The 12,618-nt window shown below is 41.9% G+C and overlaps 2 protein-coding genes across 3 annotated transcripts in view; one reads left to right on the forward strand and one right to left on the reverse strand.

Moving 5' to 3' along the window:
* Window positions 1-5,772, forward strand: part of CERT1 (ceramide transporter 1) — a 71,447-nt gene extending 65,675 nt beyond the window's left edge. For both annotated transcript variants that reach the window (XM_074165836.1, XM_074165837.1), the window contains 4 exons: window positions 690-818; window positions 1,625-1,754; window positions 3,145-3,281; window positions 3,986-5,772. In XM_074165836.1, the coding sequence (XP_074021937.1) occupies window positions 690-818; window positions 1,625-1,754; window positions 3,145-3,272 (387 nt within the window). In that variant the 3' untranslated portion in view covers window positions 3,273-3,281; window positions 3,986-5,772. The remainder of the gene's footprint in view (window positions 1-689; window positions 819-1,624; window positions 1,755-3,144; window positions 3,282-3,985) is intronic.
* A 4,886-nt stretch (window positions 5,773-10,658) lies between these two features.
* MED18 (mediator complex subunit 18) lies at window positions 10,659-11,623 on the reverse strand. Its single transcript, XM_074166689.1, has 2 exons — window positions 11,551-11,623; window positions 10,659-11,323 (listed from the first exon to the last, which is right to left on the reverse strand). Exons 1-2 carry the CDS (start codon window positions 11,621-11,623, stop codon window positions 10,770-10,772), a joined length of 627 nt encoding a protein of 208 aa, XP_074022790.1. The 3' UTR covers window positions 10,659-10,769.
* Window positions 11,624-12,618: the final 995 nt, after the last annotated feature.

Raw genomic sequence — 12,618 nt, forward strand, 5'->3', positions numbered from 1 at the left:
TGACAATTTTACCAGTAATGCGGTTACCTTAAAACTTCTGTAACAGAGGACTCATGATTTTGAATAAGAAAGTTGTGGGGACTGTATGGTGTCGTGGTAAAAGCTAGGCTTTCTTTCCCCCTTCTGAGTGTCAGGAAAATGGCTTTTGTATATTTTCTTATTTTATCATTTTGCTTCTGAAACTTTGTCTTAGATAACAGCTTACCATATCTGTCTCACTGAAGCAGTAAATTTTTGAAATAATGTTTTAAATATTTCCCTTTCTCTGTGTATCTCTGGATGCATAAGTAACTGCAGATGCATCTATTTATACTTAACCACTAGTTCAGTTTGTAGCTTGCAAGTATTAACTAAAATGTAAACTTGAGGTTGAGGGAGCCAGGAGGGGAACTGCCTTTTCCTGTTTGTCTACTGAAGAAGTCACTGCAGCTTGGCCTTCTGCATTTCAAAGGCATTAAACTTTTGCCTTAATTTTTTTTAAAATTAAGCACAGCCATATAACCTGATACACATCTGTACAACAGCTGTGTTCTGTTTCACTTTTTAGAATGAAGTTACTAACTTGAAGAAACTTTTACTTAAATGACGTGATTAACCTGGTTTGCGTTGCTTGTTTTTTCTTTATCTAAGGATAGTAAGTACTTAATTTGCAAAACTGGAAAAGCTTATATTCTGGTGTTTCTCTGCAGAGGGTGTGGCCAGCTTCTCAGAGGGATGTGCTGTATCTGTCTGCCATCAGAAAGATACCAGCATTCAGTGAAAATGATCCTGAAACATGGATTGTGTGCAATTTCTCTGTGGAACATGACAGCGCTCCTGTAAGTATTATTTTCATTCTGTTAAGTTCTGCTTTTAAGATAACGTTTTTCTGTTATGTGGTAATGCACATGCAATAGTAGTGTGAGGGAGGTGGGGGTGTTACGCAAAAATACAGTTTATTTAAACCAGGTGATGCAATGACATGATGAAGGCATTCTGAGCAAAAAGCCTTTTTGCCTTACCTCAACCCCTGGCAGATCTAAGGTGTTGCAGCAGAATGGAAACAAAGCTTCTGGAGCTGTGAAAACATTTTTAAGAATTGATGTTACTTTTATGGAATCAAATCAATAACTTTTCAGTATTGTCAGATATAGGAGTAGGCTTGTATAACTGTAGGTATGGAACCTGTTAAACCTCCACCTTGCACAGTTCTGCCTTGGTTATGTCAGAGAGTAGCAATATTGTCGTCTTTGGAGTATTTCTTTGCTGATCGCTGTGCCATAGACAGCTTTACAAGGGAGAAGTTACTAATTGGTATTTGTAAATGCTGATACATTATCCCTGAAATGTTTCTTTACTTATTTGTCACAATAATTGCAGTAATTCACTTGTAATATGTATTAAGCAAGCAGAAACAAGAGATTCAGGCATTTTAGTTTAAACTTTTCCTTATTGACCATGTACCTTTCATTTCACTCCCATTCTTGTTAAAGCTGTGTAGTGCTGGAATGCAAACTCTCAGAAGCACAGCTTCTGGAGTGTATTAGACTTACTAAACTTCACAGTAAATTAAAATGTTAGCAGTTAAGTGTGCTGAAACAAGTCTAGTTTAAGGCTTACAAATGTTCCATTTCTTTTTTTGCAGCTGAACAATCGCTGTGTCCGTGCCAAAATAAATATTGCTATGATATGTCAGACGTTAGTAAGCCCACCGGAGGGGAACAAGGAAATAAGCAGGGACAACATCCTATGCAAGATTACATATGTAGCTAATGGTAAGTCTAAAGTTTTTCAGTACGACAGTCATGATATATGCTAATTCTGGGGAGCTGAATACTGGCAAAAAAAAAAGCTTGATGGAGTTTTCCGTTAGATTTATAGATAGCATCACACTTGTGGTCTTCACATTCAAAAAGACTTGAATTAATGTGCTACTTGAATCAATGAATGGGATCATTCATTGTGTGGCATTCTGGGCAGAATAAATGGAAGTGGTGTGTATGTAGCTCGGTCCTAAGTACGGAACCTTGGGGTGGAGAAGAGTGGACAGAAGAAACGTCTGCAACTGGGATGACTTGGCCTAGCTTTTAGTTTCAGTAATAGTATGCTTTTTTCGTGCATAGTTGTATTTCTTTTTTCCTGTGATTCATCTTGTTAGGCTGAAAAGCTGCTGAAAATACACAGTTCTTACCCTCAGTGTTAAGAAGGAGCAAATACATTTTGTATGAGGATGTTTGCAAGCTCTATAATCTCATCTACGTTTTATTATTTTTTAACTGATAGAATCCTTGGTATTGACTGGAGAGTTATCAAAGCTAAACTGTACTGTTACTGTATGTAGTATTTAGCAGTGTTATAGCTACATACTTATTAGCTGCTCTCCCGCAGCCAAAAAATACTTCAAGAAGCTCATCTGCTTATTACTTTTAACCACCTTATTACATGGCCTACTAAAGAGTCGAAGTCTGAAAAACTGGTTCAGTAAATTTTTGCAATGCAGGAGTGATGCAGCTTGTATTAAATCCTGTGCAAATAATACTATATATATATAAAATATATAATAATCCTGGTTAAACTCCGGTGTAAGCTGCTTTGTTTCCTTTTTAGAAGTTTCCCAATTACTTAAATACACTTTCATGGGTAAATTATGAACTATGATTATATGGGAAGTGGCAGCATTTCCAGCAAAATACTTGCCCTGTGCATTGAAGCGTATTTTAGAATCAGTTTGAATTTTGTTTAAAGTGCTGTAAGAATAATTGATAAGACATTGGTTGTATAGCAATTCTGCAGACAAACTCAGCGGTTACTGAAAAGTTAAGACTGACTTCTGTTTTCTTTGAGATAGGAAGTAACTCAAGTCCCTTTTCTGTTGTTTCTAGGAAGACTTTAAAGAATATTATCTTCCATTGGTACATTCCCCAAAGACTGACAACACATCACATTTAATGTTTTCTAAATAGTGGCATCATAGAACTGACTGAGATTAAGTAGAGTAGAAAATGCTACAATGTAAGCTGTAAAGGCATAAAAAAAAATAATCTGTTTATCATTTTTCTTTCCAGAAAACTTCAGAAAGAGTTGCAGGAATAGCAAACAAATTTTCTTTTCTAGCCTTTAGCAGATTTGCCGTATTTCCATGTCTGTCTTCCTGTCTATTTCTAGTGAACCCAGGAGGATGGGCGCCAGCATCAGTGTTACGGGCAGTGGCAAAACGAGAATATCCAAAATTCTTGAAACGTTTTACATCATATGTGCAAGAGAAAACAGCAGGAAAGCCTATTTTATTCTAGTATTAGCAGGTATGCATTCATTTTCTTCATTCTTGATTCAGTGTTGTAAATTTAAGGCCAAACAGAAGTATGCAATCTAGAAATGTCTTACCTTGATTAGCATGAATTCAGTGCTTAGTTTTAATATATGCATGCAGTATACTTTTTAAAACATTCATGTAATTTGTGTGTATTATTAGCATGAAAAATAAGGGCTGCATAAGCTATGAAGTGTTAGTTGTTGCAGACTTTTACTAGTTTTATCTTGCAAGTTTTTGCATACATGTCTAATTTATGTAGAAGTGTAGAAGTATAAAAGGAAGAAGTATTGTTTTTTCTCAGCTGTCAGAGGCTTACTTCTTCATGTATAACTGTAGTGTCAAACTACCAAATTCCACTTGGTAGTTACAGTATTACAGCCTGATCTGAAAATGAGTTTTTGTCACTTTTTCTATGCTACCTTTATTTTTGGGTTCTGTTTATTATGTCAGACTCCAAAAGTCTTACTCATTTGATCCTTCTGTAACAGGTAACCCTGTGATGATTCACATTTTTAATTGTGTATTGTTAGAGAACTAGTGTAGGTGAGCCATTAAAAACACGGCTGTCATGAGCCAACAGTTCAAACGTGATCATAGCACTGCTGATACTATTTAGAGTGTTTAACAAGTTCTTGTTTTCCTATTAGTGTTCAGACTTTTCAGTGCTGTATTTTTATCTTTGCTTACCTGCAGCGATCGGAACAAGACTGGGTGAGCATTCCACGTTGGAGAAGTGACCATGCATCGAGCACTCCATGCTGGAACGAAGGATCTACAGTCTTTTTATGGCCCGAGTTCTAGGCTTTGTATACTGAAGTGAAGAAGTGTTGCAACACCATAAGGCTGAATATTTAACACTAGCTCTCTCCTGCTAACTTTTCTTGCTGAATCAGTGTGTAATTATAAATACATGTATTGATAACATGTATATGGCTCTATTTTTATTTGCTTGCTTGAGAAGAGGAAGAACGCGTACAACTTTGAATCACCAACGTGGGTTACTGCTTTAATTTTAAACAAGTTGCAGAATTTCACTGTCAACCTTCCCAAGATACTCATGCAGTTTTTGTGCATGTCTAAAAAGCACAAAAGACAAATGCACATATAGCATACTGTATGTGCTTTATATGCACAGAAATCTATGTGGTATTTTGAGGGGGAGGGAAGGACTTCAGTAAAGCCTAGGTGATTTATTGGCAGGTTTTGTTTTGCTCTGTATAATCATAGTTCATTGCTGCTGGTTTCTATAATGAATCATCTTGTTACATAAAATGTCAGTTAATAACTGAGGGCTGTCAATATCCTTATGACTTTGCCTTTTCTATTATCTTACTCTTATGACGATCTTTGGTTCTGAAGGAGTAAGTGTGAAAAGCTTTATTTTTTTCCAGATATCTTTATATTTCTATTGTATTTTTTAGTTATGTAATATGTGCTACAGAATTTTTGTTATTAAACATGATCCAGAAATATCTAAGAAGATTCTGTATGAGAGGGCAAGAGACCGCCTGAAAGCCAGAAGTCATCTGTCCATGCTATACATGGACTGCTTTCTTGCATGATACCCAGGGCTTTCCCAAAGCTATGAGAAGGTACACTATAATATATATTGAAGTAATTTGGACTACAGAAGACAACATTCCCAGTCTAGAATGAAGATGAGTACATCATTTTCAGATCCTGCATGTGTTTTCCTCATCTTAATAAAGCCATGCTATGAGGTTCATGTACAAGATGATTTGCCTCTTGATCAAAAATCCATCAGAGCTATAAGGATGTGTAGTTCTTATTGGAAAGTTCCCTTTAGTTGCTGTGAAAATTTAAGTGTCAGATATTTGCCCAGCTTTGATTCTGGAGATGCTCACTAGGAGAGGACTGTGGCAGACTGGTACTGACTCTGAAGTCTTTTATCCACGTCCTGTGGTTGGAAAATCTTCAGAGACTGCTTGGTGTTTCACTGACCTGTTTCTCAAGGAAAAAAAGATTCAGATATATTTTTTTCAAAAGAAAGCTGAAAATCTCATTTGATATAGTACGGTAGGTGCCTGAAAATAAATATAATATAGTAACTTAATGAAGATTTGGTAAATGATTAAATGTGATCTGCACAGTGTTGAAAACCTATGTTCATCTTCTCTCTAGAGGTGAAATCATAAGTAACACATCATTACACATGCATGCAGATTTCATGCTCCGTAACTCTTCCCTTTTTATTTGCCTTTCTCTAATGGTGTGCATGGAATATGCCTTATTACAGAGTTATTCTGTTAATTTGAATATGTAGAAAAGTGCCTATATGGTAACGCTAGTAAGGCAAGTAAGATGAAAATTTTTACATGTTTACTGTATCACCAGTGAGCATTTTATATAGTGATGTTTAAAAACAAACAAACAAAAAACCTTATACCTCAAATGCACTTTCATCTTTTTACAATCAACCAAGCAATGGTTCATTCTGCCATAGCTGCTGATGGGAACTTAAAAAAAAAAAAAAAAAAATCCAAAATTCAAAGAATTTAACTCCTTATTTGCCATTTCTGGTAATTGTTGGAACACAGGTGAGCTTATTAATTTAATTGGATAGCTTTATTTTACAAAGGTATGGAAAGTTTACAAAGCGGTATATAAACTTATATCATTAGTTGCATTTGCACTAAATGTGATGTACTTTTGCGATTTATTCTGTAAATAAAATTACACTACAGATACTATTTGTAAAGAATACATTTTACTTTTAGATAAGGCACTGGTACTTCACTACAGCTAGCCCTGCCCAATCAGAATTGTAAGAGGCTTCTTAAAGAATATGCAAGATTGAGAAACCAAGAGGTATTAACTGACGTCTTTAAAAACAAACTAAAACAAAGGCAGTTCTCTATAGGCCTCTCAGATTTTCGATGTGAAGGCAGCCATTAGATGCTTTCTTCTGGAAGTGATCTTGCTTTTATGTTTTTATAAAACTTGCCGTGTCTCTTGAGCCCATTCCTCTTTTCAGTCACTGCCATGTATCTGTGCACTCTGAGTTCACTTCTTCCTGTTAATGGATCAGTAGTATTTATAGAGCTGTGGTGGTCTTTGCAGAAGCACCTCCTGACTCTAGAATGGATGTTTTTATAAGCTGAACCAATCTGAAAGGCTGAGAATGAAGCAGTCTTCGCTGTCAGGTACCTTTCTCTGAATATCTGTGTCTGTCTGGAGAATTTGGATTTTGCCAAACTAGATCTGAAGGAAGTGACTTGGTAGAACTTGTATTGGGAATGAGGATGCGATGGTGGTTGTTACCCTGTCTGAGAACCAGAACATCTTATTTTGACAAATTTATCTGTGAAAAATGGAATGCACTTTGAAAAAGAATTACCTTTTACTTAATTGGGCTGAGCTGGCTTACATGAAGTTGTGCAGATTCTCTTTAATCAGATTGTCCACCTGTATTTTTGTCAAGTTGTACAGATAACGCTGTATTTGAATTACCACTGTTCATCTACAGACTTAAAACATGAATCATATTTTTGAGTACCTTGAGTGTGTAGAGTGTAACTGTTCTATAATAGCTTTATGATCCTAATGATAAGTTTTAAAAATTAAAAGAAGTTGGCTCTTCCATGTTACAATCACAAATTTAAAACCAGTATTTAAAAGTGAAAAGTATTAAAAATTATGAAGAAAAATCCTGGTTTGTAGTTATTTTTAACTTAAAGCGCTCTGGAGGAACTTACTTAAAACGTTTTACCTTTTAACCAATTTTTAGATCATAGATAAAGGTATATACAATATTATAACATATGGAAGGCATCTAACAGGAAAGCCATTTGCTTGTGTGACTGAGGTTACTGAGATGCAAACTAGAATGCCAAATTAGCTTATGCATGGAAAAACTCATTTTGTGCTAGCGTTATCAGAGGCGTGTTCACAGACGTTGCTATACAGTAGAGTCTTAACATAGAGCACTTCCGAAGTATTTTAACTCATCTTTGTTGGTAAAGAATTACCAGCATTGTGGAAGTTTCTATGGGAAGAATAGAGATCCAGGACTGAGGAGTGCCAGAGGATAAACTTGTGGCGTTTTCTGAATTAAGAAGTTTTAAGAACTGAGATGAGCTTCTGTACAGTGAACTTTCTTAGCAGCAGAAATAGCTGGCGCCTAATGGATCAATAACAATCCTATGTTTCTTTGTTATGCAGGGATTTCTACTTTTTATATAGTAATCAATAAAGTCATAGAAACATTACAAATCTGCAAGACTGGAGGGACAGTTTGAAGTAACAGAAGGCATAACTTGCACAGAAAGAAAACTTACCTTACGCTCAGCTGCATCAGGCCTCGGGTGATGCATTGCAGCCAACACAGTCCCGAGGTAAGCCCTGCCCTTGAAGAATGCAGCTATTTTAGCTGGCAAAAAGAAATCCCCCAAACCAAAAAGAATACAGTCGCATTTTTGGTCCCCTAAGTTGTGCGTGTAACTTAAAAAATACATACTTTCCAGTAAGGAGAGGTTGAGTATTTCCGTACCTGTCAGTGTAACTACAACACAGTCTGACCCTAGATACAATGAATGGCAATTAGGGTTATGCCATGCAATTTGCCAGTGTGTGTTACTAAAAGTGTTGCTATTATCTTAGTCCCCAGCTATAAAAGCTGTAAGTTTCACTGGAGGAGAAAAGTGTATTTCAGTAGATAAAAGAGAGAACACTTTGAGCAGTGGGTGCCTGAAAGTGTCCCATTTATCTCCAGCTGTAACGCTTGGTGCAGTAAGCTGTTTTTATTCTGCTCTCCTGCCTCTTCTATGCATAGACTACAGCAGACTGGTAATGTGGAATGCTGCAATTTCTAAGGTTTAAACTAATTCTCCTTAGAAAGAACTACTTAAAATGATCATTTTTATTTCAGTGAACAGACCAAGCAATAGTCAGACCTGTTGTCACCTAAAGTGCAAAAACATCAGTTATGAACTTTCCATTTAGTCTCCTTTTGCTTGAATCATGGAATCATGGAGTTGTCAGAGTTGGAAGGGACCTCTAGAGATCATCTAGTCCAACTCCCCTGCTAAAGCAGGATTGCCTAGAGCACATCACTCAGGACTGCATCCAGGCAGGTCTTGAAGATCTCCAGAGAAGGGGACTCCACAACCTCCCTGGGCAGCCTGTTCCAGAGCTCTGTCACCCTCACCATAAAGAAGATTTTCCTCACATTTGAATGGAACTTCCTATGTTCCAGCTTGTGCCCGTTGCCCCTCGTCCTATCGCTGGAAACCACTGAAAAGAGTCTGGCTCCATCCTCCTTCAACCCACCCTTCAGATACTTACAAGCATTAATAAGGTCTCCCCTCAGCCTTCTCTTCTTCAGGCTAAAGAGCCCCAGTTCTCTCAGCCTTTCCTCATAAGGGAGATGCTCCAATCCCTTAATCATTTTAGTTGCCCTATGTTGGACTCTTTCCAGTAGCTCCCTGTCCCTCTTGAACTGGGGAGCCCAGAACTGGATGCAGTATTCCAGCTGTGGCCTCACCAGTGCAGAGCAGAGGGGGAGCTGGTCTGCTTGAGATTCCACGTGGGATTTTCCTCTCTATCACCACTAGATTAACATCAGCACTTTCTGATTTGTTTGCCCCTCCACTTGGTAATTTACCTTCCAAGTTTCTGAGTGAGTTCCTTCCAGATGCCGTGGGAAGGACCCCTCTGCCTACTGTTTCCATGTGGCTTTGTACTACAAGTACCTACCCCTGGAAAAGCTGGCACACAATGTTGTTCAGCTTTGCTGAACCATTGGACTTTTTTTCTAAAATTTCCTGTCCCAAAGATGCAGGAGCCACAGATCGTGGAAGTCTGTGGCAAACAATTCCTAACCAGGTGTTACAGTGGCAGGATATGACAACAGCCCTGAGGATTCCCACCCAAAGGGGTGAGACCACAGCTGAATCACGGAGCAAGCTGGGAAGTTCAGCTTGGGGCAGAGCTCTGGGACCTACCCCTTGCCCCCCAGCAAGTTATGCTACAGCATTCCAGGAGCCCAGGACGGTGTGTGGCCTGATGAGGGTGAGTCATGCCCCAGTATGAACAAAAGAACTGTAGGCGTTTCCGTACCCCTCAGACAATATTTCCAGTCTGGGTCACGAGCAGTCACACAGGTCACCTCATTGCTTGCGCTCTGTTGGAAACCATCGCTATGTTACTCAACGTAATGGCCTTCTCCAGCCGCTGTCAAGTGCGAGTCTCGAGTTGTCCCTTCTGCCTGTAGGTAGAGTGTACATCAGTGGAACGCCTGAGACACTGCACCGGGTGAGCGCTAATACACTACTTGTGGGTTATCTTGTCCAAACTCCGGTGTTAAAAATGTAGCTGTTGACTTAAAAGGCTTTTTTTGAAGCTTTTTGTGGGAGTGGTCTTTGCCTTCAGCTGTTACATGGAGAGTTGTGTGGTGCTAAAGGGTGGCAGTGTCTCTGACGGGTTGGTACATTTTAGTAATGGGTGAAGTGGCCACCTTCCATAAAGAACTCAAGAAATTTTCAATAAGCTTCTGTATCTTTGTTGTTTTTCCCAACCTTTCTTTGCTTATGCTGTACTTGAAAGCTCTCAAACCTAATTCAAGTATCATTGAAATACAGGGAAGGTAACTAACCACCCTACTACCAAGAGAGGTGCTAAACAAAATCATCACTAGTTCAATTAGCAGCTGCACAATGCTCTTAATTGTTTAATATGTTTATGTTCAATATTGCTGTCAGGTGTGAGAAGTCTAATAATAAAAACCCCATGTAATTTACTGCTTTCTCATTAATTAAGACTGCCATACCCAACTTCAGTGCAGAAGATGGAACAGCATTAATTGAAAACCTCTTGCAATCCTAATATTGCTAAATTGTTTTCCAGTTCTAACTTATTATATTGGAAATATATCAGGAACAGCTCTATCAGAAACAATTTCACTACAGTGGACCTTGTGCCCTAGCTGTTCCTGTTAGAGATGCTATTACTTTACTATTCTACTGTAGGTAGGATTCTACTTGCTCTTTTATACTGTGTAGTTCCTGGGTTTATGCTTGTGTTAAACAACACCTCCTGCATTAAAGGATACAAACTTCATGTATTGCTTAAAAGAAAAATTTTGGATGACTAGGTAGGAAAAACAAATGATGCTTTAAAAAAAAAAAAAAAAAGAAAGGAAGCAGCACTGGAATGTGGGTACATAGAAGAATGAATTCCAGTAAGTCTGATGTTCTTGGACTATTAGGCAACATGCTTTGTAACAGGCATCTCCAAAACAAGAAAGGGAAAACTACCAACATTAGCATTTACTGATTTTTTGAATGGCATTAAAGTGACCACTTTTGTTCACAACCACAAATGAAGGAAAAAAAGCACTCAGTAATTACAACTGACAAAACCGATACGTAGTCCTTTATTCCCCTCTCCCTGTTTTGATTCACCCTTAAAACACTTTCTAGAGAAACATCCTCTTCAGGAACGCTGCCCGGCTTTCCAATCACATTAGCCTTTTGGGGTCAATTTTTTCTAGGTGCACTAGAGGCTTCAGTTGCTCAGCAAAGTTCCTCATGTCATCAGAGACAACGTCCTGTCCTGCTGGCGCGACCACGTTGAGCTCCACCAGGTAGGAGAGGGAGAGCGGCTCAATGCTCTCCGTGTTTCCCGGCATCAGGATGCGGAAGATCTTATACACCACGATCTTCATGATGCCCTTGCGGAACACGTGCCCTTTGGCCACAAACTCGTGGTCCATGCGGAAGCCCATCTCCAGCAGGAAGTCCGTCAGGTTGTCCGAAGTGGCGATGTCCACGCAGTTGCGCACCAGCGCGTGGCGGTTCTTGTCGCCGATTTCTGGCTGGCCCAGGTACCGCAAGTGCCAGGGCATCCCGCTTTTGTCCATGGACCGCCGGGCCCGCAGCACGAAGGGGCTGGCCTGCTGCCCCTTCAGCAGGAACACCATCTCGTGGTCCAGGAAGGTCTCCGGCTCCATGTTGTCGCACAGGCCGCGCAGGCGGTGCAGCAGGCTCTCCAGGCTCTGGTCCAAAACGCTTCCTGCAGCGGGCGGAGACAGCGCCTCGGTCACTCCCGTTCCCCTTCCCGCCAGAGCGGGGCTTTCTCCACAGCCCGGCCCCCCTCAGCCCGCCCGAGCCCCCCCCACTCACGCCCGGGTCCCTGCGAGCGGACCCTCGGCCCCGGCGGCAGCGGCCGACAGGCCCCGCGGCCCGCCGGGCGCTCTCCTCGGCGGCAGGAGGGAGCTGCCGTCCCGCCCCGCCGCTTACCTTGGAGCAGGTACTCCATCATGTTGATGGTGCCGCCCGTGACGGGCATCATAGTAACAGGGGGTACCTCCATGCTGCGGGCCGGGCCGAGCCGAGCCGAGCCGGCCTCGGGGCTGAGAGCAGGCGGCGGGAAGGAGCGGCGTGAAGGCGGCGGGGGCGGCAGCGCCGCCTGGCGGCCTGGAGGTGCCACCGAGGCCCGGCGCCCTGAGGCGCGGAGGGCGGCGGTGGCGGTGGACGGCCTTAGCGCCGGGGCCGCCCCGGGGGTGGCGGGACGCCCTCCCCGGCGCTTGGGACGGCTCACGTCAGCGCCGGCGGAGCGGGGTGGCACCGGCCGAGCCGTGGGCGGGGGCCCGGGGCGGCGGGAGCAGCCCCCGCTGTAGTTGTACCCACAGGCGGTGCCGCCCCTCCCGTTCCCTGTGCGAGGAAAAGGCGGACGCGTTGAAGTTTGTGGAACATCTTGGCGAGAAGTAGGGCGGGCGGTCCCTGTCAGTCGGTGCGTGTCGTCCGCCGTCACTGGAGAAGGCCCAGCGGCAGAGGGGTCAGGGCAGGAAGATGGGGCCGGCTGGTGTTCAGGCACCTGTGGCGACTTGGGTGTCCGGTTGTTACCGGGGGTGAAATGGGAACGGTGCTCCGGTTTGGGAAGGCAGAAATGCCTTTGGGGCCGGCCTTTTTTCAGTGGTGCCCACTGACAGGACAAGAGGTAACAGGCACGAACTTGTACATAAGAAGTTCCATCTAAACATGAGGAGGAGCTTCTTCACGTTGAGGGTGGCAGAGCACTGGAACAGGCTGCCCAGGGAGGGGGTGGAGTCTCCGTCTCTGGAGACATTCCAAACCTGCCTGGAGATGTTCCTGTGCAACCTGCTGTAAGTGGACCTGCTTTGGCAGGGGGGCTGGACCAGATGATCTCCAGAGGTGCCTTTTACCCCATACCATTCTGTGATTCTGTGAAATCCTGCCTGTGGGGTTTCTTATCCGGAGGGTGCATCTTTTGCACCCTTTGCACTAGACGGAAAAGCCACCTTTTTGAAAAAGTAGCAGAGATGTCCAGTACGTATCAGTTAAATT

This window comes from Numenius arquata, chromosome Z (genome assembly GCF_964106895.1).
Source record: "Numenius arquata chromosome Z, bNumArq3.hap1.1, whole genome shotgun sequence".
NCBI lineage: Eukaryota > Metazoa > Chordata > Aves > Charadriiformes > Scolopacidae > Numenius > Numenius arquata.